This window comes from Carassius carassius, chromosome 15, assembly GCF_963082965.1.
Source record: "Carassius carassius chromosome 15, fCarCar2.1, whole genome shotgun sequence".
In the NCBI taxonomy this organism is placed as follows: Eukaryota; Metazoa; Chordata; class Actinopteri; order Cypriniformes; family Cyprinidae; genus Carassius; species Carassius carassius.
Genome location: NC_081769.1, coordinates 24,050,945 through 24,077,348, shown reverse-complemented (window position 1 = coordinate 24,077,348; position 26,404 = coordinate 24,050,945). Strand labels below are relative to the sequence as shown.

General features: G+C 36.2%; 1 protein-coding gene across 1 annotated transcript in view; it reads left to right on the top strand.

Annotated features, from left to right (window-relative positions):
- Window positions 1-26,404, top strand: part of LOC132158640 (NADP-dependent malic enzyme-like) — a 119,257-nt gene that overhangs the window by 22,749 nt on the left and 70,104 nt on the right. The window contains exons 2-3 of the mRNA XM_059568135.1: window positions 18,554-18,687; window positions 23,538-23,687. Coding sequence (XP_059424118.1) covers window positions 18,554-18,687; window positions 23,538-23,687 — 284 coding nt within the window. The remainder of the gene's footprint in view (window positions 1-18,553; window positions 18,688-23,537; window positions 23,688-26,404) is intronic.

Sequence of the window (26,404 nt, the reverse complement as noted above, 5' to 3'; positions counted from 1 at the left end):
CAAGATAATCACATCAATCACAATTATGATGATTGATCAGATCAGGTGGTACACAGGTGATAAATAATCGGTCCAACCTCATTTGCAGTGAGGACCCCAAAATACTCGATGGATGACCGTTAGATAGACACTAATATAGCACCACACGGCACTACGGCCCAAATCACACTGATCAGTCCAACTCAATTACAGAAATAGCAGTAACCCAAACCATAAAATTAAATCAAAAACACACAGCGACTATTAAAGTCATGAAAAACCTAACAAAATAATTATTCACGAAGGACAAAAGAATAATCTAGTCATAGAAAAACAGCAGCACGACCTGAATGAAATCACGTGGTACGCGGAAGACCCGCGAGAATCACACACACATCACGGATCACACATCACGATGTCAGGATGCACTCGCGAAATGTTCCACTCAAAGCTTTCTATGAGTGCTCGACGCAACTCCCAGGGTACGCAGACGAAACGGTTACAGCAATCCTGGACTATAGTGAAACCGGAAGAGGGGCGGGTGTGACCAAGCCTACATTCTAGGGCTTCTTGTCTAACCATTTAAATACGCTGGCCCTGATTACCTCATCCACCCATTCCCATATAAGGGCAATGACGAACAGAAACAGGAAAGGGGAAATCCCCTGCTGCTACATCTGCACTAGCTCCCCCTAAACCTATAATAAAATATGATTATTTGTCTGCTAAATTACTACTGTAACATTACAATAGATGATAATGATGTCGTTTATACAGTATTTTGAGTGAGTGTGAGCAATGTGCTGCTGCTTGACTTAGTAAACAAAGACAAACTACAATAGCATCTTTACAGATGAAACTGACCTGCCCTTGAAACCCTGCAGAAGTGTCGCTTCTCTGCTCCAGCCGTGCGCTTCCACAGTTCACTCTATTCTCTCTCTCGCATTGATTACTCTGAGTCTGATCCAGACCGTTTGGCGGAGGTGCGGAGAGCGCGCGAGCCAACCGATTCATGATTTATTAGAGATTTAATTATTGAATGGCGGACTCGGAAATAATCGCAGATGGCCAGTCAGCGCCTGATTTCTACAGAAACGCATAACGTGCAGGATTCATAGATTGACATTTTGAGGCTTAATATTCACAGACACTCTCATATCGCGTTTTGATTCAAGTGTACGGACCTACTTTTGATTTATTCGTCCAAAATGTGGCATATTGCGTCCATGTTAGGCTGAATTCCATTTTTATGACTCGATTATATGAACCAGTCTGTGTTTCCGCATCACGGAGATTATGAGCCGTATGTCTTAGTGCAGGAAGGAAATAAGCTGAATGTGGATGTGTGTAAATATTCAAATGTAATCCCCTTTGTAATCGTTAAAATTTTCATAAGTAACTGTAATTTAATTATTCATTTTTTTCTTAGTAACTGTAACTGATTACAGTTACATTTATTTTGTAATTAAATTACATAATGCCGTTACATGTAACTAGTTACTCCCCAACACTGCATTCCACCCATCAACCACCGGATGTCACCATATCATCATTTGGACACTAGCACCTCTCATACTGTTGCACCACACCCGAACTACATCTCCCATGAGTCTCTGCATCACAATCACCTTGCCACACCTGCACCTCATTCAGCAGCCAATTTCCTTGCCACACCTGCACCTCATTTACACACACATATAAGCAGCACTCACACACAGCCACATTGCGAAGTCTTGTTTAGCCAGTCCGACATTTCCGAGCGTTTTTCCTTGTTTTTGTTCCTTCTGTACCTGACCTTTGTATTGTTTATACCAACTCTGATTCTCTGCTGCCTGCCCCGACATCTACTTGTCTCTGTTATCGATTCTGGTTATCCTTAACATACCTGACGCTGTTACTGATCATTGCCTGTCTGACCATTCTCATAATTAAAGTTCAGCATATGGATCCGAACGTCTCTGTCTCATCATTACATATACATACTAATGTTATGCACATTGTATTAAATAAATTATAAAGTCTATAAAACATAGTAACTAATGGAAATTAGCTATACTCATTTTGCAACTTGACATGTCAGGTTGTCACGTCACATAAACCTTGAGCATGAGACTCAACAGTAGACATTATGAATAAAACTATTTAAAAGTTGTCATGAGAATTAGTAGCTTTAATCTTTTGTGGGTTTTGTTTAGATCTCCACATTTGAATTCTGAACCCTCTTATATGGTCTCATTTAAAACTTTACTGTGAATACAGTGCAATTAAATTATTTGTGCCACAATTAAATTATCTGTCCATAAAAATATATTGTGTGAATTTTTCATTGGACTTTCATTTAATGTCAAATTGATGAGCTGTCAGATTGCAATATGTTCTCAGGCCGTCAAGGGAAAAATATGCAGCCTGATTTACAAATTACTCTTAATATAAACTGGCTCTTTTTAATGGATCAAAACACAGTACAGTGCAGGACCAGAGTAGTCAGATTCTTAAATGAATGGGCTGTTGAGTCAATTATTTTTAAGTGAATCAGAAATGCACATGGCAGTGCAGTTCAATTCTTAGACGAATGACTCTTTTGAACCAGTTCTTTAAACTAAATCTGAAAAGATCATAGAAGCATTAAAACGAGATGGACTCAGAATTGTTAAATTCCCAATTCTTACTCGCGGTAAATTCATAACATTAACTGTTGGGGTGAAGTGAAAATTCTAATTATCGTACTGACCCGAGCAACATTTTCCAAAACAATATTTCACCAATAAAGTCATGTTTCTGTATTTCTGTTGGCTATTTAGAATCAGAACTAGTGATACCAGATTCGCGAATAAATCACTATTTGAATCAGTTCTTTGAGTCGGTCAAACTAGCTAGATTAACAGTTTGAATCAGTTTGCGAAGTCTAAAATAAAATAATTTGGAAGACTGCTGTTTGGAACTGTTTACCTTAAATACATTTAAAATAAACCAGAAAATACATTGTATCGTTTGGCAGCATTGTATCGTTTGCACTTTGGCTGACTGAAACAGTCTAAAAAAAAAGTGACTAGTAGCACGTAACACTCTTAAACTTTTCTGCAGTTGTTCTCCTTTAATCGGTGTAAATTGAATTTTATGCTTTTAAAGTATTGTGCTTCGATCATTCAATCATTGCTGTCACTTGAGTTCTCATATTCATCCATATTCTGAGTTACTGGATAGTAACCACAAAGTGTCATATAACAAAGTCTATTCTTGTTTTTTAATTTTTTTTTTAGATTACATGGAATTCTTTGTTTCAGGTAGCCTTATCACCTACTGTAGGTCATTCTCCCTGTTACTTAAAAACTCTCCTCTTTGGTTTCCTGTTTAATCTTTTATGTAGGCCTAGTTGTTCTGATCCTGTTCCCCACTACTCTGATGAAAAGATACAGCTGGAAATGCTTGCTTTTTGTTCAAAGAGAGGCGATGACAGACAGTTTTGAGAATGATAAAGGAAAGTGGTGCACATTTAAAAAAAAAAAAGAAGAAGAAGAAAAAAAAACAGTGTCATGGTTGTTGTACTTGAGAACAGGTCATGAGTCTGACCTTGAGTGTCTGGTGGAATTGAATACACATTTACCCCGCCTTGACTCGCACTTGGAATTTTATTTAACATCCATTATGCAATTGGATCTTCTGAGTCTATTAATTTATTAAAAGAAAGGATGTCTCCTAATTTAAATAAAATAACCCCAGTTGGGGGGTGTTGACTCTTGGGAACTGAAGTTTGAGTCTGGCCTGTGGCATATCCCGACCTTATTTCCACTCTTTTACTTCTATTTCAAAACCCATTGAAATGAAAGTTGTGTGGTGTTTAATCTTATATGTCTTTGCTTTAAAGAAAAAGTACACCTAAAAATGAAAATTATATCAACTTTGGGCCATCTAAGATTTAGTTGAGTTGTTTCATGTCTATAATGTCTTGTGAAGTGAAAAGCTGTGTGTTTGTAAGTCACAAATCATGTTGTTTCTGGTCAAAATATAATTTCATAATCCATAATAATGCTTCCTCCAGTGAAAAGTCTGTCTCCTGTTGTCCTTTCACATCAGAATCCACCAATATGTTAATTTAGTAATGTTTTAGCCTGTTTTAACCTGTGCTTGATTTTTCCATATTTATCTCCTGTTTTAGGCAAGACAAGTTTTTCCATGGAAGAAAGCAATATTATGGATAGAGGATTCATTTTTTAGCCAGAAGCAATGGTTTGAAGCATCTTTCATGCAGCATTTCACTTCATATGGCATTAATTGATGGGCTGGAGTTGTGTGGATTATTGTGATACTTTCAGCTGCTGTTTGAAATCTTTGAAAATTCTGATGAAATTCAAATTGACTTTTAGCCGACACATTGGACTTTTGGCAGACACATTTAAATGTCTTTCTTTTCTGGGAAGTCAAATATCAATGACTCATTCTGCACAGTTTTGTTGTCTGATCAAACTCTTTGTTGAATAGGACTGTCTCTAAGAGCAACTACTGTGATTATCAAGTAGCAAATGGTCTGTGACTGTGACTTAACTGATCTTTGTATTCATTTTAGAAAAAAAGGGTATGACCCCTTTCAAATGATTACAGGCACAATGAGAAGCAATAAAAACAGCAAGGGATAAATTCTTTCTTTATTAATAATCTCCTTGTAAATGTCGCCTTAGAGACATTATTTTTATGTAACAAGATTTAAACTTTAATGTGTTAGATTAGACATCTTTTGTACCATTGTTAGAGGTCATGACTGAATATTCAACACAGTTTTTTTCACTGCAAGCTCTAACACCTGCAATCCAGGCCTGTAAAGATTTTACTTGCTGTTTAAGAGTCCACCAGCAGGGTTGCCAGGTTTTCGCAAAAAAAAACAAAAAAAAAAAACAATTGCTACTCAAAACTAGCCCAAAATGCATTTGAGGGGGTAAAATACAAGTTTTTTGGAAGGGATCTTCTAGAGGGAATGAATATCACGTTATAGGTTATTAACAACCCATGACAACAGTGTTTGGGTAGCCCAATTCTGCGAGAAAACCAGAGTCTTGGCAACACTATCCACCAGCCATCTTGCATTCAAAGAACATTTTACAACTTTAACAGAAAGTGTTAAAATCTACCCCCTTTTACAACACTTTGGTACCTTTGTGGACAACATGGTGACTGTTTTGAGAGTAGAATTGAATGCAAAGGAAGGGGAATGTCACTGTTCTTGATCTGTTTGTGTCCCACAGCTATGGCAACCCTCCTTAACAGTCATCTTACTTAACATAGCAGGGTCAAAAGTCAGGGTGTGACTTTTAACAATTAAAGAGCAGCACAAAAGAAAGTGTATTTTTAGCTTTGTGTCTATTAGTTAAATCCTGACTAGCCTCGCTGGAAACATATGGCTTTGGATTGTTGTTTTTAGTAAATTTGCTGCTCTGTTGCTCGGCTGGATTGTACGGAGCCGAGATGTACATGACATGCAGGAAAAAATAGTGGGCTAAATTGTGTGCACAATTTACGAATTCATTCCCTCAATGTACTAAAACGTGCACACGGTTACTATTGTGTTCCCTCGATTTACTAATTAGTTCCCTTGATTTGCTAAATCGGGGCTATGAATAGTAGGATATGAATAGTTATTTAGATTAGAAGCATGTTGACAGAGTTTTTAACAATGCTACATTGTGCAAATGTGTAATTTAAGATTAGCACACCAACATTCAGTCAGCCACAAAGATTATTCAGAAAGATAAATAATGTACAGGTGTGTATCTTTTTGTTTTTGTGTTTTAGTCTTGAAAAACCTTTATGTTTTTTTCTCCCATGAAAAGTTGATTCTCAAGTATTTTGACATTTAGAATAAAAACAAGTAGGTAAAAATAAGGGCAAAAAGAAAACAATGCTGACTTTGCTGAAAAGACCAGCAAACACCACAGCATTGTCTATTGTGGTCACAATTAATTAGTGCAGTAAAAAATACCAATGTCAGGTAGAGTCAATTTGTCAGTCTCTTGGTTTGTCTCCTGAAAAAAAATATATATATATATATATATATATATAATGGAGTAGAAGGAGGAACCTCCTTTCTTTCTTTTTATTTTTGCTTTTTGGCTGCTGTTTTGGAAAAAGTCTGCAGATCCACCTCTGATTCAGCTGACTGTGATTTTCTCCTGGCTAAACAGATAACAAAAATTGCACCCCTTAACTTTAAGGAGAGATTGCAGCATTCATAAAAAAGATATTCGTGCAGGAAGAAATTTGTCTTTGGTGTTCAGGGTCAAAGTTTTTGTTCAGGTCATAGTTTCTTTTGGAGAAGGACCCTGAGCTTAGGACCCCTTTGATTAAGAGCAGATCAAAGAACAGGGAACAGAAGCATTTTAATGTTTTCATTTCATCTCTATTTTTTTCTGTTCTCCTTCACATATGAACAAACACTTCACAAACCGTTCCTCATAGTGATGTCTATTAAAAATTAGTCTAATCATCAGACTTCTTGTGGATCTCTCAGCATACTTTATACATATAATGTTGGCTTTCAATATTTGACTGTTTTCTCATCCAGTTATAGCAGAAGACTTTTAGAACATACATATTTCACTGCTGAACTAAATATTTAGAGATATTTTACATAATAATCTTTTCATAGGATTCCTTGTGGAGCCGTCTGCATATTTGCTTTTTAATGCTATTTTCTGTCTTTGAGTTATAGCTTTAAAATGCAATAGGGAAAGGTTTTTTATGTTACGGTTTGATTTCTAATTGATGGATAGGGAAAAAAATGTATATCCAAATAATATTTTACACATTTATGACATTCATCTATTTTTTCACAATATAAATAGATCTTTATATGTGAAAAATACAGTTGCTTTTATATTTTTGAGGGGATTTCTTAAAAGGGGATTGTCACGTTTGAAAATTTGTGTGATTGAAAAGTTTGAAACCCCACGGGGAAGCAATAAGGTGCCAAAAAAATTTAAAATTATACCTTTTCATTGGAATATTTTTTTTATATGTGTGGCTCTGATTGAATTATATGTGCTTGTTATAAAAAAGCAGTCCAAGAGAATTAACCTGAACTTAAATGATCAGCTTTTCATCACTGTTTATTTCTCCTTACTGTATATGCAGATCCTTTTTCCTTTCCTCTTTGAATTCCTTTCCTCAATGAATTTGAATCATTGAATTTTCAGTAGAGTGTTGTGTGTAAATAGAGCGTTCTCTGGGGAAAGTATCAAGCAGGGAAGTCAAGAATCTGAGTCATACTTCTGGTACCATGCTTTGCTTACCACTGAAAAGTGATACCACAATTCATAAAACATAAGGTTGGTCAGAAGCCAGACAGTCTAATATTGATGGAGGGGGATTTCTGTACTTTAGCTGATGGTTAGGAGATGTTGTTTCACATTGATTTTTGTTGATGCAGCCTCCTCTTTTTGTTTGTGCATGTGAGTCATGCCCTCCTTTGGCTGCTAAAGGACTAACTTCAGCTCTTTATTATTGCTAACTGTTCAAGTACATATTTTTGGCATTTAGAGTCATCTTACGAATTAATGGTGCACATTTGGATCCTGCTTATTGCATTTTCCTCAAGGTTCACATAAATAAATATACATAGAAAAGCAAAAAAACGAAAATAAATAATTATTTATACATTTATTTCCATATTTATGTATATATTTATTTTTTTCCATATTTATTTATTTATTCTTTTATTTATTTATACATTTATTCATTTCTACATTTATTTATTCATACATTTATTTATTTTTACATTTATTTATTTATACATTTATTTATTTATACATTTATTTATTTCTTCATTTATTTCTTCCTGCGTAGGGTAATGAGGGGGGCGTGGTTTACCTCAGACATAGCAATCGAGCTCAGAGTAAGCGAAGGCGAAGGGTTGAGGCCACAGTGATGCCTATTGTGTGGCGAAATACAATTAGTATAGCTCACTGACGTTGATACGGTTTGTGACTGCGAGGTATATGGTCAAAATCCTAAATCTTACGTGTGACATGGATAGGCTACTCTTTATTCCGGACATGGCCGTAGAACATCGTTTGGTCTGGATTTGTAAAATGTCCTGGGCTAACAAACATGAAACAGGGACTCTGCAGTGCTTAATTCGTAAATTGCGAGGTCCCGGAACAAAGCGGGGTAACGGATGCCGGATGCATGTGATTACAGGAGGGAGAGGTGACTAGCGCAATCACATTGGTCAGCAGTTTAAGTGATTGACTGCATGCATCAGTTGCTTTTAGGGTCTGTATGTTCATGAATAACATGGAAATGCCATGCAATTTTAAAACAACAATTTCCAGGCCTAAAACGTTTTGAAAAAGTTTTATTTGGAATTTTATTTTACAAATCTCTGTATAGTAGAGTCCTAAATTTCGGTGGGGGACTGTGTAGCTATGCCGCATGGTTTTAATAACTCTCGCAGCTTTCAAGTTTATAATGAGGAAAATTCCTGCATTTATTCAACATAGCTTGTAGGTTTGAATAATAAAATTAATCCACGCAAAATGTAAGATTAAATAATTCATTCCAAACCAGTCTTCGAATCCATGAACTCTCTCGCGCGCTTCTCATCAGCGCATCTCGTCTGCACAGTGACTTGCAGCACGCGCCGACACAAGACTTCACTCGCATCTCGGGACAGCTGACAGAACAGTCACTTGACTAATCGGGTCATTGTTGCATTGTCACAAAAATGTATAATTTGCACACATTTTTCAGTATTTAAGCCATATGGTACTCGCGCGCTCCGAAGGCTGTATTATGTGCCCTCAAAGTCACATCCAAAGTTCACGCGTATAAAGCCGCCTCGCGAGTAGCCTATTATATGAGTTATTTTTCGTGGTTTGTTGAGCTTAAGCAATCAAATACACACAATATGATGTCTGTTGTGGGTGTTGACAAACAAAACAATTTCATGACACACTCTATAGGCTACTTAAACACATGGGGAAAAAATAAAGAAAAGGGGAAAAAAATCAATAATTAAACAACACTGTGTCGTCAGTGTTGGTATTGTATCGGACACTTGCACTTAACATGAGGCTATATGAAAAACAAGCTCAAATGGAGTAAACAGGTTTTTGCTGGCGAATGAGGAGATCGCATCTGAGGCAAGTGCATCGCATTATACGCTTTCATCAACTCTTACAGGTTATATAATATTTATTGTTGCTGCCATAGTTTTACCAAACTCCCCGCCACAATCATTCTCTTTAAATAGACTCCATAATGGTTTGCCAGCTGATGATGATAACAATAGCCTAATAATAATAATAATAATAATAATAAAAAGAAATAATAATAAAAAGAAATAATAATAATAAGTTATGTAGGCTACTAGCTATTTTTTAGTTATTTTTTTGGCCTACAGAAATTTTTACAAAATTTAACAATAAATAGCTTCGATATTTTATCACTATGGTTGGTTACAAAGACTTTACAATTCTGAAAATAATAACGAGATACAAACCTGTAAATATTCAATCGACTTTTCTTAAATTCAAAACTAAATATTAATGCATTCGTAATTTCCATTTCTGAATAGTTGCTATATGGTCACGCAGGTTTGCGCATTAAACTCGTGTCCCCGAAAAATAGTCTATCAACAATTATGTTGTTTCCCTGAACATGACCCCTCTCTGCCAACTTTTTTAACATTTGGTCATTTATTTATTATTATTATTATTATTATTATTATTATTATTATTATTTAAATAACGCATAGGCCTAAATAGAAATTATCAGAAACAAATCCAAAGCTGATCCGTTTCAACACGTCGAGTTGTTTTTGAGTCGGTGTATTTTAAGGAATCAAACGAGTGGATTGAATGCACGCATTAAGACAGTGTCTTTCTGCCACCTGGTGTCTGTTTTAGTTTCATATTAAACGTATCACTTCATTGATTCCATCATGTCATATTTATGTCTTCAAAATGTAAAACACTTCATAATATTTATATGCACTTGTAGGCTATTTGCTGTGTAAATGCATTAAGATCTCTTCTGTATTGATGGCTCTGATGAAGCTCTGGTTGGATTTTAGTGGTAGGCTAACTGCCCTACAGTCTTATCCTCTAACTGAATTTATCGATGTGAATTAACGTGACGTTCATACATTTAATAAGGTTGCCCCTGGACATGAGTTTATGGAGGTAGGCTAAAGATTACCACTGCTTAATAGAATAAAAAAAATGTTCAAAAGCATTGGTCAGTATGCTTGCGTCGACTTCACTGTAGCCTAAATCTGCCCTGCTTCCTTTCCGTGAGTTCTGACCGAAAAATGGAAAATATCAAGCGCTTCAGTCTCAGAGTCCCAGGGCTTAATTTGCAACACGCCGGATCCGGAACATCCGAAATCCGATCCGGCACCTCATTTTGGCGGATCCCCCTCCTCCAGGGACGGCGTTTCCATATGGCAGACAGAGAATAGCCAGATGTGCCGTGAAAAACTGTCCAAAATTCATATCTCTATTATAATTCGTTATTATAATTTATTTTCTTTACTCAAACGCTATGTCTGTAAAGGCTAATGTTTTTGTGTGTTTGAAGACTGGTTTTTCGCAAGCCAATATAGCCTACTTTTGTACGTTTTAAATGTCCTGTGCATAAGCGCTTAATCGTTTATATCATGAGATTTTGGCCAAGTGAATTAAACAAAAAGAAAAACAAATCGCCTATATAGCAACAATAAATGCTATATAACATGTAATTGAATTTAAGAAAAGTCGATTGAATATTTACAGGTTTGTATCTCGTTATTATTTTCAGAATAGTAAAGTCTTTGTAACCAACTATAGTGATCAAATATCGAAGCTATTTATTGTTAAATTTTGTAAAAATTTCTGTAGGCCAAAAACTGCCAAAAACATAACTAAAAATAGCTAGTAGCCTACATAACTTTTTAATTTGTATTATTATTATTTCTTTTTATTATTATTATTATTATTATTATTATTATCATTAGGCTATTGTTATCATCATCAGCTGGCAAACCATTATGGAGTCTATTTAAAGGGAATGATTGTGGCGGGGAGTTTGGTCAAACTATGGCAGCAACAATAAATGTTATATAACCTGTAAGAGTTGATGAAAGCGTATAATGCGATGCACTTGCCTCAGATGCGATCTCCTCATTCGCCAGCAAAAACCTGTTTACTCCATTTGAGCTTGTTTTTCATATAGCCTCATGTTAAGTGCAAGTGTCCGATACAATACCAACACTGACGACACAGTGTTGTTTAATTATTGATTTTTTCCCCTTTTCTTTATTTTTTCCCCATGTGTTTAAGTAGCCTATAGAGTGTGTCATGAAATTGTTTTGTTTGTCAACACCCACAACAGACATCATATTGTGTGTATTTGATTGCTTAAGCTCAACAAACCACGAAAAATAACTCATATAATAGGCTACTCGCGAGGCGGCTTTATACGCGTGAACTTTGGATGTGACTGTGAGGGCACATAATACAGCCTTCGGAGCGCGCGAGTACCATGTGGCTTAAAATACTTAAAAATGTGTGCAAATTATACATTTTTGTGACAATGCAACAATGACCCGATTAGTCAAGTGACTGTTCTGTCAGCTGTCCCGAGATGCGAGTGAAGTCTTGTGTCGGCGCGTGCTGCAGGTCACGATGAGATGCGCTGATGAGAAGCGCGCGAGAGAGTTCATGGATTCGAAGACTGGTTTGGAATGAATTATTTAATCTTACATTTTGCGTGGATTAATTTTATTATTCAAACCTACAAGCTATGTTGAATTAATGCAGGAATTTTCCTCATTATAAACTTGAAAGCTGCGAGAGTTATTAAAACCATGCGGCATAGCTACACAGTCCCCCACCGAAATTTAGGACTCTATTATACAGAGATTTGTAAAATAAAATTCCACAACTTTTTCAAAACGTTTTTAGGCCTGGAAATTGTTGTTTTAAAATTGCATGGCATTTCCATGTTATTCATGAACATACAGACCCTAAAAGCAACTGATGCATGCAGTCAATCACTTAAACTGCTGACCAATGTGATTGCGCTAGTCACCTCTCCCTCCTGTAATCGCATCCGGCATCCGTTACCCCGCTTTGTTCCGGGACCTCGCAATTTACAAATTAAGCACTGCAGAGTCCCTGTTTCATGTTTGTTAGCCCAGGACATTTTACAAATCCAGACCAAACGATGTTCTACGGCCATGTCCGGAATAAAGAGTAGCCTATCCATGTCACACAGTAAGATTTAGGATTTTGACCATATACCTCGCAGTCACAGACCGTATCAACGTCAGTGAGCTATACTAATTGTATTTCGCCACACAATAGGCGTCACTGTGGCCTCAACCCTTCGCCTTCACTTACTCTGAGCTCGATTGCTATGTCTGAGGTAAACCACGCCCTCCTCATTACCCTACGCAGGAAGAAATAAATGAATAAATAAATAAATGTATAAATAAATAAATGTATAAATAAATAAATGTAAAAATAAATAAATGTATAAATAAATAAATGTAGAAATGAATAAATGTATAAATAAATAAAAGAATAAATAAATAAATATGGAAAAAATAAATATATACATAAATATGGAAATAAATGTATAAATAATGATTTATTTTCGTTTTTTTGCTTTTCTATGTATATTTATTTATATATTTATGTATTTATTTATTCTTATTTACATTTATTTGTATATTTATTTATGTATTTATATATTTTTAAATTTGGCAGCTCTGGCATTCCATATTTTTTTACACAGACCACACACATAAAATGTCTTGCTAAGAGTTCCATGCAAAGTAATCGTAGATCAGAAGAATTAAAGGAATATTTCACCCACAGAAAAATCTGTCATTATTTAGTCACCCTAACATTATCCCAAAATCATATGTGCATGTGACTTTTTTTAGTCCATAAAATGTTCATAATGTCTTATTTTGTGTTCTGCAATAGAAAGCCAAACAGGCTTGGAATGACATGAGGGAGAGTAAATAATGACAGAATTTTATTTTTTGTTTGAACTATCCCTTTAACTTAGCACAAACAATGCTGATGTCTCATGGCTTGGTTCTAGAGGGAATTGAACAACAAATATTCAGTAATCAGGTTTAACCGCTATGCCACTCAAAATGACATTTACCACACTCTCTCCACCCTTGACCATCTGCTAGTGTCCTAAAAGTCATAAGTTCCTCTCTTTGGTTATCCTTTGTTTTTGCCTTGGCTCTTTTAGCAGCTCTGAAATGGCTGCTTGTGGCCTGAATTAAGAGTGTGGGTAGATGCATATGGCATTAATACAGCAATTTAAGTGACGAGGGTGTTTATGAGAATAGCATGTGCTCATACATTCCCTATTTGGTCAGCTGGAAAGGTCTGGTCTGAGTTGTCCTCCGTGACAGCTTCTATTGGAACTATGTGAAAATCTGTTTTTTGGTTTCACCATTAGGAAGCCAAACCAGACTGGTCTTATGTTTCAGTCCCCCCATGCCCCCCCCCCAGCATTCATATTTTGTGTCTGCTTATACCTGTTAAGACATTTTTAACCCTTTAAAATGACCCTTTAACCCAAACCCATGATTTACTGATCTTCTCAGGTCAGTAAACATCTCCTGCACAAACCCACTCTCATTTTATTTGAATTCGGCAGTCTCAACTGAGTCTCAGACAGCTGGGAAAATCATCCTCAGTCATCATCAATGCCATAGCAATCTCCCATATGGCTCCCGCTGAACCTGGAGGTGGATCATGTGACCAGTACAATTAATTGATATAAGGTAGCCTGGGAGTTTTGTCTGATCACTCGCATGGCTGTTGCATCAGGTCAAAGCATTCTCTTATCAAAAAAAACTTTTCAGTGTTTTCGCTTGGTCTTCATTTGGTCATAGGAAAAATGTGAGAATGTGAGAATCACATCAGAACAAAAGCTCAGCCTCTGATCTCTGAGAAAGAGAGTCACTTTGTGTATTTAACTGACATGAAAGATTTCCTTTTTCATGTCCTGAAATGGACCAAATTTGTATCGGCCATTTGTAAATTCTGTGGGTCTGGCTTCTGGTCTAATCTGTGTCCACTCCGTCCAGTTATATTTAGCTGAACAAAACAGTTTGATTTGCTGCTTGATATTGAAAGTCTTATCATATTATTTTAATGTATTATCTTAATTATGAACTCACTGGTTTTTAGTGCAAACAGTTTTACAGTTTACTGCATGTTGTTATTCTCCTCGTTATTTACCTATAGCGGCTCATGAACCAGAAGTTTCACCCATAAGTTTACTTCCACGATGAAAAAAAAGGTGGATAGGCACTTCTTGCCCTGAGAAATTTCAATATATATCTTTTGAAAAATGCTTTTCCCACTCTCACAAGTTCCCACCAATTCCCAGTATTGAAAATTCCCACAGGGACTTTTTCAATTTCTTTCTATCCCAGAAAATAATATTTTGCAGTAATTGCATTTTTATAACATTTTATACTTTTTTTTTTGTTTTGATAATTTGACAATTATAGCTTGGTTGTAAATGACAATATAAATATAAATACAATATATAAATATTATATATATATATATATATATATATATATATATATATATATATATATACATATATAAATATTCTGCTTGCAAGTTGCAAGTGATAATTACCTTCTTTTTTCTTTGTCGTCTTTACTTGCACCATGTTTTGTATTTAACACTTTACAAAACTTGCTTGATTACTCTCAAGGACCTTTTCCTGGGCTGTCCACAGCTGCTGAAACAACCTGCCAATCTCAACCCGAACAGCTGAAGCTTTAGCCATTTTCAAAAAAACATCTAAAACTCCTCTTTTTCGCCATGACCAATTGACCAATTAATACTAGCACTTACCTATTCTATTCTATTCTATTCTATTCCATTCTATTGGATCTATATATATATATATATATATATATATATATATATATATATATATATATATATAAAACACCTTGCTACAGTATGTGTGTGCTTGTCACAGCACTTGTATGTATATTGTCACTCTCTCATTGGTCTGATTGCTTCTTCGTAAGTCGCTTTAGATAAAAGCGTATGCTAAATGACTAAATGTTAATGTAAGATTTAAAGTCTGCGTAAAACTGTTCTAAAAATAATTTTTAATATGATCTTCATATAAATAAACAACAACAAAAATAATCTGTTTTCATAAAATAAAAACCAACTACTGGAACATAAAATTGCCCAAAGTTAAAGAAACTCCCCAGAGCAGTGCTTTGGTCTCTCTCCAAGAACATTAAGAGAGTCCAGACTATGTGATAAGAAAAGTCAAATTTCAAACTTTAAGGAATGATTTTGGAAAGCAGAGGTTATGCAGATGGCTCAGCTCAACTTTTCTCACCATTGAGAACATGAAAATGCAATGTCTTTTTTTTAAAACAGCTCATTATAGTGCTGTTGACACTGATGTGTTTCACGGACTCTCATGTATGCTCCATTACAGAATAAAAAAAACATCACTTCCATTTCCATTTCCAGACCCTATGATATATTTCTTAGCATTTTGACTCCTAGTGGTTTATCATAGATTAGATGGTTTATCATTTAATTATCATTATGTTGTTGCAAACCTGTGATTTTCTTTATTCTGTCGAACAGAAAATATGTTTTGATATTTCAGTGTTATTTGAACACCAATGACGTTCTAAATATCTTCTTTTGTGTTCCACAGAAAGAAGAACGATAGTTATTCAGGTTTGTAGGGCTGCACATCCATATACATTATTTTCATGTGTTACTGTGTACAATCCTTTTTATTTAGATAAAAACGGTACTGTTGTGTTTTCTATATGTAGAGTAAGATTTGCAAGTCTCGCACTCATCTTGGCATCTTGGCAACGCAGTGTCGCTCCTAGCCAGTGCCAAGTTCCTCACCGTTTCCCACTCCAACCTTGCCAGGAGCTCTGGGACTCATTGCTCTAATCTTGCCATCCATGCGTGCCATCAAACAGACCACTTTCCCCAGTCCAGCCATCCATGGCTACAATCAGAATGCCAGTCCTGGGGCCTGTGGACGTGCCCTCCAGAGTTTCGCCCGCAACTCCATTGCCAGAGACATTAATTTGCCACTTGTGCCCTGTTCCACTGATGTCTCCATTACATATATGACGCAAGGAACCATTCAGTGTTCGCAGAGCTGTCTGAGTAATTATATTTGATTAGTTAGAGCTATTCTCACTGAGAATGTCTGTTGCTGTTGCTGTTGCTTTCGACTCATCATCAATCTTCTCAAATCACTAGTTACAGGAATGTGTTGGCTTGCAGACACCCTACCAAAGCACATTTAGCCATTTGCATGTGTCAGTAAAGGTCAATGAAATGCTTATTTAAGTAAAAGTTGTCTTGGATATGTTTTCAACAGCTCTCCAGTCTCTAATATGCTGTATAGTTAGTGTTTTAACAACCCTACAAAACCAACAAAACCAAGGAAATCTGAAGTAATCATAAGTGTCTTGGGATAGTCTTGCATAAACCACCAGCTTTTCGAGCAAAATAGAATGTCCGTTTTTAATCACAAAGGTTGCAATTCAGACATGGCAGAGCTTTTAAATCCAGACCATCAGTGGCGCACTGCATAGTTACCTTTAGAAGATGACAGACACGATAGAAACTACAAATAACATCCAATGTCTACTGAGTCTGTATTTTTTGCCAGAACATCTGTCTAGAAGCCAAAAAAGTACTGTTACTGAGTGCTGTTGATTGTATTTCTACTGTAGCTATCACAAAGAGGCATTTTCTGAGGACAGTTGAATGTTTGGAGTGTCAATAAGTAGAATATTAATATATATTTTAAATGGTATTTTGATGTATTTTTTATAATTATTTAGATTAAAGGTAAATAGTAATATATCTTTGTGTATTTTGCCTGCTTTTCTGGGTTTGATTTGAATTTGCAAAATTTAATTGTTAATCAAGTTAAATTGGCTTGCAGATATTACATAAATATTTCATTTTATTTTAATCTCATGAAGCAGCAGCAGAATCCTCAGAATGTTCATATGGCAAGTTCCCTTTGGTCTCACTTGTGTCAGTAACACCACATCCTATTGCACATGTGCAGAATAGTCTTCATGTGTTTACAAGGCCAAAATAATTTTTACAAACAGACCATTTAACATAACCAGATGAAAAAGGGCTAAAAAGCCAAACTTGCATATACTTGTTTAAAAAACAAATCTAGCACAGCCTTTCAGGGTTTTGGGCCTTCCTTAGTGGTTGCTCTGAAGGAGCAGCCAGAGGCACGGCAATGATGATGCGAGTCTGTCATTAAGGAAAAGACAGGCTGGCTTCAAATGCCACAGCTTTTGGTCCCTTATGAAACAAAAATATATTGCAGTATATTGGAAAATATCATGTAATATATTAGGCATATATTCCTATATATATTTATTTTTTCCAATATATTGCAATATATTGAAAGCGGCAATCATTTGTATATTTTGCAATATATTATATATGTATCATTAATATATTATTAAATGTATTTAAATATATAATATATTAGAAAATAAAAAGGGAAAATAATATATTACAATATATCACAATATATTTTAAGAAATATATTGGTAAATATATTTTCCTTTCGTAAGGGGTCCTCATAGATATTCCTAAATAGGCATCCATCTCTGTGGGGCACAGTCTTACTCAACAGGAGTCTGGTAATATGAACTCAGGGCCCCCTGGCTGTAGCATTTGTTTTATAGAGTTCAGGATCAGGGTAAATGTGAAAGGTCATGGCAGAAAAGTAGCAGTCTTACCCTTTTGGCTGTGCGCCACACTGTGATGCGATCCAACTGTGACTTCTGTGACCATTTCTTGGCTTTGCTTGCATTACAGACTTCATCATATAACAAACATTAGTTCGGTATAGAGCTGTATGAGCAGCTACATAAGGCCTTTCAGTCACCTGAGACATATGGAAGGGAAATATGGGGATTTATTTAAGCTTTTCCAAACAATATTTTAATAAAACAGCTGCAGAGGCTTAGCTGAGTAAAGATTAATTATTGAAATGAATGAAAAGTATATATGTTCATTTTTACTTTAGTAGCCCATGTAGAGATCTGAGATATTTCCGCAGAATGCAAATGTAATTAATGTAAATGTGAACAGGAAAAATCAACAGGAAATCAACACTGGCCCTGTTTTCTATAAAATAATATTTTATATATACATATTTATATACAATAACGTTTATGAAATAAGTCCTTTATGCTCAACATGTATAACTGTTTATATTTTAATATATTTATTACAATAATGTTTTGATATAATATTAAAACATGAATATTATTTTAATATAATAAATGTATTAATTCGTATGAGTTTAGCAGCCAATACTCCAGTCTTCAGTGTCACATGATTCTTTAGAAATCATTCTAATATGCATTAATCACGTTTTGTCATAAATGTTTAACTTGTTATGCTGTTACAGATTATGGAAATAAAATGGATTTCAACATTCACTTCACTCCAATTTTAAACTTGGATAAATTGAAATAGTTGACTGTTCTGTGTCCTCTCTGCAGGGGGTGGCCTTCTCCCTGGAGGAGCGCTTGCAGCTTGGCATTCATGGCTTGTTGCCTCCTTGCTTCCTCAGCCAGGATGTGCAGGTATTGCGGGTCCTCAGAAACTACGAGCTGAAAAAGGATGACTTGGACAGGTGAGGAAATTATGTACTGGCATCCATCCTGTTGTTGTTAAACGGTTCTGCTCCACTACAATTTCTTTGTTTCATATCGATCTGTTGTTCACTATAACTAGATTTCACACCCATCAGATCACAGAAATAGTGTTAGATATAAGACTTAGGCCCAATCCCAATTCTATTTTATACCCCTTGCCCTTCCCCTACCCCTCCGCCTACCTCTTCCCCTTGTCCCTTGAAACAGAGTGTCAAGGGGTAGGGGAGAAAATATTCCCCTAAGGATTGGGACACCACTACTATGCCGTCACACGTCATATCATTCGTTGTCTAGCTCTTACAATATACACATATATACTGGTGTGCTGGTGTACATTAGAGCCTTTAATTATCGTTCTGTATTAATGAGCTGCTTACTGACACACACACATATCGGAAATCGCGCAGCTCACACATCCAGGAGAAAATAAACTTGTCAATGCTTCCCCACGACTTTTATTAAATACAGTTTAAATACTGAATCGCTACATTATATTATACAGCGACGAGAGGATATAATTGCTGTTTTTAAGTAAACTCACTCTAAAAAGATAAACGCACAGACGCGAATACACGCAACTTCCATTTCTCTTTCTCTCTCTCTCTCTTTCTCTCTCGAATAGGCAATATTTGAGAAAATGGTTTAGCGATTTCTAATTATTGGGGGTATTAGCCCCCATCAATGTCTACGGCAGTTATCGCCCTGATCAGACATATGCTGTGGCACTATCATGCAGTCTGTAATATGATGTTAGCAAATATTAGCGATTTTTTTGCAAACATTTCTTTGAGTAACATGACCGTTAATATGAACTCACAATTGAATGTAACATAAAACAAATTATTACTTTTCGTTAAAATCTTTATTTATGCCAGAAAAACTTACATTTATGTATCTTTTTGTCCGCTGTAGCAGCCAAGTTGCCGAGATAATTCATACCCCTTCATTTGAAGTGTGGTCCCAAAAAATCTTTGTTTGAAGTGCTATCTGGCCCTTCCCCTTCCCCTTACCCCTCCAACCAAAAGAGAATCGAGACAGGAAAGGGGAAGGGCTAAGGGGTAGAATTGGGATTGGGCCTTGTTGCTGACATTTGGACATTAAAAGTTGATCCTTTGTTACAGCAAGAAGAGTTTTTTTTCTCTGTTTTTCTGAACTACAAAGCAAAACAACATCAAGAGTTGAATACCCCTGCTGGTTGACGGAACAAAAATGGCACCATCTAAATAGCATAGAATTCATTAGCCCCTACTGTTATGCCACTCCCAGAGAAGTAGGGGAACTGTTCCTATGTTTTGCAGGCCTGGAAATTAGTCGTGTAACAGTCTTTGCCAGAGAGTGGACGTGATTTTTTTCGTGATGTGTCTGTTTCAGTCGATTGACCCTGACCTCGGCATGCATATTACTGACTGATGGAGCAATGAGGGATTCTTTCCCAGACTATCAGAGCTATTTTGATGTGTGTTTTGTGAAGGGACGCGAAACATGGCAACATTTTCAATAAAAATATTTGAAGGGTATTTTGAAAAAGATAGTAAAAGCCCTTATTGGCTTGGATTAGGGAAACAAATAGTTTTGACAATTTGTTGACCAAGTACAGCATCAGCCTCTGAAACAAGTCTATGCCATTAACAGTGGTGAGTGGACTGAGGAGAAGTAGTGAGTAGACATTTCACAACAGAGCTAATTCATTGCATACTGTAATAAACAGCTTCTAATTCTGATCCTTTATTTGATTAATATCAAGCAGTGGGGACTGCAGAAAGCATTGATTATCCATTATCTCTCTCTCTCTCTCTCTCTCTCTCTCTCTCTCTCTCTCTTTAGGCATATGAATAAACTAAATAAAAGCTCCTTGTGTAGTAGTGACATGCAATTTGTGATCCGCTTTCATTATCATACATTGGGCTTTCAGTCACTGTATTTTTGTCCTGCCTAGAAGCTGGCTTCCTTTTATGATGGTTGGATAAGCTCATAAACGGGGTGGTTATTTGCAACCAATAGGCAAAGAATGAAACTGTGGTGACTGATGTCACTTGTTATTTAAATGCACAGATATACTGTACCCTTATGAAACAAAAATATATTGCAGTATATTGGAAAATATCATGTAATATATTAGGCATATATTCTTAAATATATTTATTTTTTCCAAAATATTGCAATATATTGAAAGCGGCAATCATTTGTATATTTTGCAATATATTATATAATATATGTATCATCAATATATTAGTAAATGTATTCAAATATATAAGATATTAGAAAATAAAAAGGGAAAATAATATATTACAATATATCACAATATATTTTAAGATGGTAAATTGGTATTTTAAATTGATATTTTAAATTGGTAAATATATTTTCCTTTCGTAAGGGTATGCACAGAGTTAATGGAATGTCATGACTTGTAAGGAATATTATTTATTGTGAGTGTGTAGTGCAGTATGTAAATATTGTAAATTCATGGTTTTGAGCTTTGAATGTAAGTAATTTCACTCTTTAGTGATTTTGTAGACTCAGCATTTTGGGGAAATGTTGCAGAAAAGCATACAAAATACTGTATATCTTCATGCGTGTTTTGCCATAATACACATTTGTTGTCAATCTTTAGACTTTTATCAACAAGAAAAAAAGGTTGACACATCAGTGGGACTGCTTAATTTAGAAATGATTGGAAAATCATTAATTGATTGTACACTCACTGAACGCATTATCATATTGTGATATTTAAGTTTTTGCAGTATTGTGCAGCCTTTAACATCAGAAAGAACATGTAAGTTTAAAAGTTTGGTCGGAAAAGTTTTAAAGAAAGAGAAATCTGATTTAAGCATTTGCAAGGATAAAGTTCATTAAGGTCCAGAATTATCACGCTTGTTAACATAGTCTATAAGCACCTCATTTTAAGTACTGCTTTCCCCTTGACAATGCCAACGCATATAATAGGAACAGTATAAACTCTGTGAAAGCCATTACATTCAACAGTTTATTGGGAATACATACAGCTTTACAACAGCAGTTGGCTTTGCCAAAATAAAAGACGGAGTCTCAAGAATGACGTTTGGTTGACACTCCTGAGATGCAGTTGGGTAACAAGGTGGCAAAACATCACTAACACATTTCACCCTCACAAACACTGTTAGAACACTGGGGTCTAAGTTATCATGACTGTCACAACAGAGCCGACAGCATTCACGCAGAGTTCGATTTCTCCCATTCCACCTTTTACAGTCCTGGTAAACATCTGTTTCCTTCTGTCTCAGGAAGGTGGGCACGCTTTTTCTGAGCCAAACAAGAGAGATATTATGCTTTTGCCTTGATGGAAAGCTCGCTCGGACTGATGGGGAATGTGACGCGCTCTTGATAATTTGGGTCAGATGTAGAACTTGAACGTATTTCTCTTTAACGTATTTCTATAACAAGGAACTTGTGTCTAAGCTCTCAAGGGGCATTTTTGTGCAAAGTGTGTGTATTTTTCCTAGCGTTTGACATAAGCAGGAAAAATCCCCAATTATTCTTGAGCTTTGTTTAGAAGCAGCAGTCAAGACTTTCAAATGTGACAGTCTGGTAATCTCTGTACTACATTTGTTGGCATTTTCATGTTATTTCTTACCTAATATGTGCCACTGTGCCTACACTGTAAAATGAAACTATTCTTTTTTTTTATCATCGTTATATATATAAAACAAATAAATTATATATATATATATATATATATATATATATATATATATATATATATATGTATGTATATGAAATATGTTGAGTTGACTACAATAAGTACACCATACAAAACAAAATTAAAGACAAACAAGTCTGCGAATTTCATTAAAGACAGAGGAAGTGGTTTAGTCTGTTTTTCAGTAGCCACCCTAATAATAATAACGATAATGCTAAATGAAATCCTTTATAGTAATAATAATAATAATAATAATAAAAATAAAACTATTTTGGTGTCCATGAGGGGCTATGTCAGAAATAAATTTTGTCTATTATTAGTCTCTTTCATTCTGTCTCACACATTTTCTCCTCAGTCCTCATATTTTCTGTTTCCTTATATACACTTTTGTTATTCTCTTGCGGATGTTGGCATGTCTGTTTCTCCTTTAAGCTGGTGTTACACCAGCTGAATTGTGACGGCTCAAATATGGGTAGGAGATTTCATGCTTACTGACTGTTGTTGGTGGTAAAGATTATCTTGTCTTCCATAATCACAGATTAAGAATTAAATAGGTCTGACTGATTAAACCAATTCATCTGACTTTCCCTCTGATTCCCTGTCACATACTGTATTCAAAAGCCCCATTTTGGCAGCAAACTTTAACATAAAATTTACCAGTCTACTCATCGGTCTTTGCAAACATAAGACTGTGCTGCCAACTTTAAATGATTGAGTAGGTTTACATAAACCTACCTTAAAGGGATAGTTCACCCAAAAGTCCATCCTAGTTTACCTCAAGCCATCCTAGGTGTAAATGACTTTCTTCTTTCTTCTACACACAAACACACTCCTTTTGGCTTATATCGAAATCTAGGATTTTTTTTAATGTAACTCTGATTGTATTCACTTGAAACAAGGAAGTCATATACACCTAGGATGGCTTGAGGTTGATTAAATCATGGGGTAATTTTTTTTTTTTTTTGTGATCTGTGCCTTTAAATGTAGAGCAATATAATCCAAGGAAGTCCTGAAAACCCAGAAGCTATTCTCCAAACCTTGTATCTGTCCTGCTTTCTAGCTGTAGTTTCTTTTTTCCTTTAGCATTTGCTGAACATTGTAATAAAATGTCCTTTATGTATTTTGACATATTTATGTTCTACTTCCTTACAGATACGTCTTTCTGATGGGCCTTCAGGATCGTAATGAGAAGCTGTTTTACCGAGTCTTGACCTCAGACATAGAGAGATTCATGCCCATTGTGTACACGCCTACGGTCGGCCTAGCGTGCCAGCAGTACGGCCTTGCATTTAGGAGACCTAGGTAAGAAACTGCTGAACATAATTTAATTTGTTTTTATAGTTAAGTTCTTTCTCCTTCAACACGTTCCTTAAGCAAACACATCCATCCAAATGACAGATTTCCTTTCAGCTCCTGGCATTGTTTCTCTGCTTTTTTGAATTGTTCTAAAAATCTTCGAATATCTTGCCTCCAGGCAAACGAAACTGAATGCTTCTGGAAAGTTTAAACATCTGCCTGGAGAGTTGAATATACATCCTGTCATTACAGAAACCTATATTATGGTGGAATCTGGAGACTGTTCTGTCAGAATTTTTTTTTTGTTGACTTCTTGAAGTACAGTATGCCAGTATAAATAAGCATAACCTTTAGCTCATTGACGAGCTGGCATATGCTGTGCTGGCATTTGCTGTGAGATTGTTATCATTCGCAGCTTCCTTTGATGGTTCAACTTGTGATTAGCAGCCATTATCACCCATTTTATCTATAAAAACTATGTCCCTTTTTGCCTTTTTTTCCCCTTTACTTTGTGGAATGAGTTAGGTCTGGACATGATCAAAAATAAGAATGCGTTTCAAGTCTTTTCATTGTTTTCACTGATTCATTTTGAGGGATTTTCTAGGATCCTCAAATGAGGGGAAATTTTGGAGCATTCCACACCCTCAACTTTACACAAGAGCCTTTCACAATCTCCCCGAATGCAAAGTATTTGGAAAGAATGCCTAGCAGGCCCATTACTTCTGATTTTGTGATTATAGGACAGTGGTTCTTAACTGGTGGATTGCAACCCAAAAATGTGCCCCAGGTCTATTCTGATAGGGTGTAAGGACAACAGGGGAAAAACTAATTATGCACAAATTCAAATTATTATTATGAACATATATACTGAATATGATGGAATTTGTTTTTGGATGAGCAAGGATAATTTTTCTTGAAACCCTCCCAAACGACATGTGGTGATGTAGTGGCTCTTTTATTATTTTTGAGGCTTTCTGACCCCTAAACATTGCAGATTTATTTTCACAGCCGCCAACACACACATACAGCATATATTTTGAAAATATGCATTGACATTTATATTTAGATTCATATGATTTATATTCTAAATAAATATATTTAAAATATAAACATAACATTTTTCTGAAAAATATACATGCATGTCTGTGCATTTATATATACATAATAATATACACAGCTACATACTGTTACGATAGTGGGTCTTGTCTTTGTTTTCCCCAGACTCCATTTCCCATAACCCCTGCCTAGGAACTCATTATCACACCACATCTGTTTCCCATCAGTGACAATATAAAGGTTGCACTCATGTCTATTTTCTGCTTGTCTTGCCTTGGTGTTTCGTTCTTGGACTGTTTACCTGTTTTTGATCATTTACTGCCTGTTCTGTGGATTACTCTTTTGGATTACCTTGGATGTACTGTTTTGCAGTCAATTGAGGACTACTGTATGTTACTGACTTTATTGAATTGGCACACTTGATTTCAGTGGACAATTTATATTTAATGATATTTTTCTGTGGAGGGCTTTCTGGACCACTCCGCTCGCTCATGCCAACACAAAGACTTATCACAAATTGGCTGCCAATTCAGAACCTGTCCAAAAAATGGCTGCCGTTCCAGGTTCACATCCCATCATGGCCACCATTCCAGAGTCTCGTCACGTCACCACTGTGATCTTTCAGAGTCTGCTCATGTCAGTCATGTCCAGAGCTTTAAAGTCAGTTCCAAAGCGTCTGAGTCTGGCATCCAGTATGGCAGACCCATCATTGGTTTCAGCCAGAATGTTGGACATTCCAAGGGCCTCAGCACAGGTAATTTCAGAAACTATTCCTCTAGACTCAGTGCTCCCTTTAATGGGAGTCACTATCCTTTGCATTTGGGCTACTCACTGCTCAATTACTCCTCCTGAGTCCCCTCACAACCCCTGCTCCAGTCCCTGAGTCCACTCACGAGCCAACTCCAGTCCCCGGGTCCACTCACGAGACCGCTCCAATTTCTGAACTCACTGCAAAACCTCCAGAGGTGGCGGCACTTGCTTCAGAACCTCGAGAAGAGGCTACTTGTGAACTCTCTGACTGTTATGTTACGACAAAGAAGGCAGTTTATGAACTCTCTGTCTGTCCAGCCACGGTCAAGGAGATAATCTCCAAACACTATGCCTGCTCTGCTTTTGTTGAGAAGCTTGGTTATGAACCTGTTGTCACACCCAACCTCCCTCTCCCTCCTCCTCTGCCTGCCATCTTCTTTGTTCTGTCTCCGCTGTTTTCTGTCTGTTCCTTTAGGTCATACTTTGAGGGTGGTTAGCGGTCAGGATTCACCTCGGGATAGTCAGCCTCAATTTGCACCAGAGTTGGAGGAGCCCAGATCTCCATCTCCGGCTTTCGAGACCTGGACTCCACTTTAGTCCGTTGACTCTTTGGTGTCACCTTGGCTCAATGTTCCCTCACCAGACTCCCTCGACCTCTGACATCAACAAGGCATTTGGATCCACACAACTGCCACTCACTGGGTATTTTTTCTTTTTTGGACCATTCCCTGTAAACCATAGAGATGGTTGAGCATGAAAATCCCATTACATCAGCAGTTTTTGAAATACTCAGACCAGCCCGTCTGGCACCAACAACCATTCCATGTTCAAAGACACTTAAATCTCCTTTCTTCCCTCTTCTGATGCTCAGTTCGAACTTCAGCAGATCGTCTTCACCACATCTAGATGTCTAAATG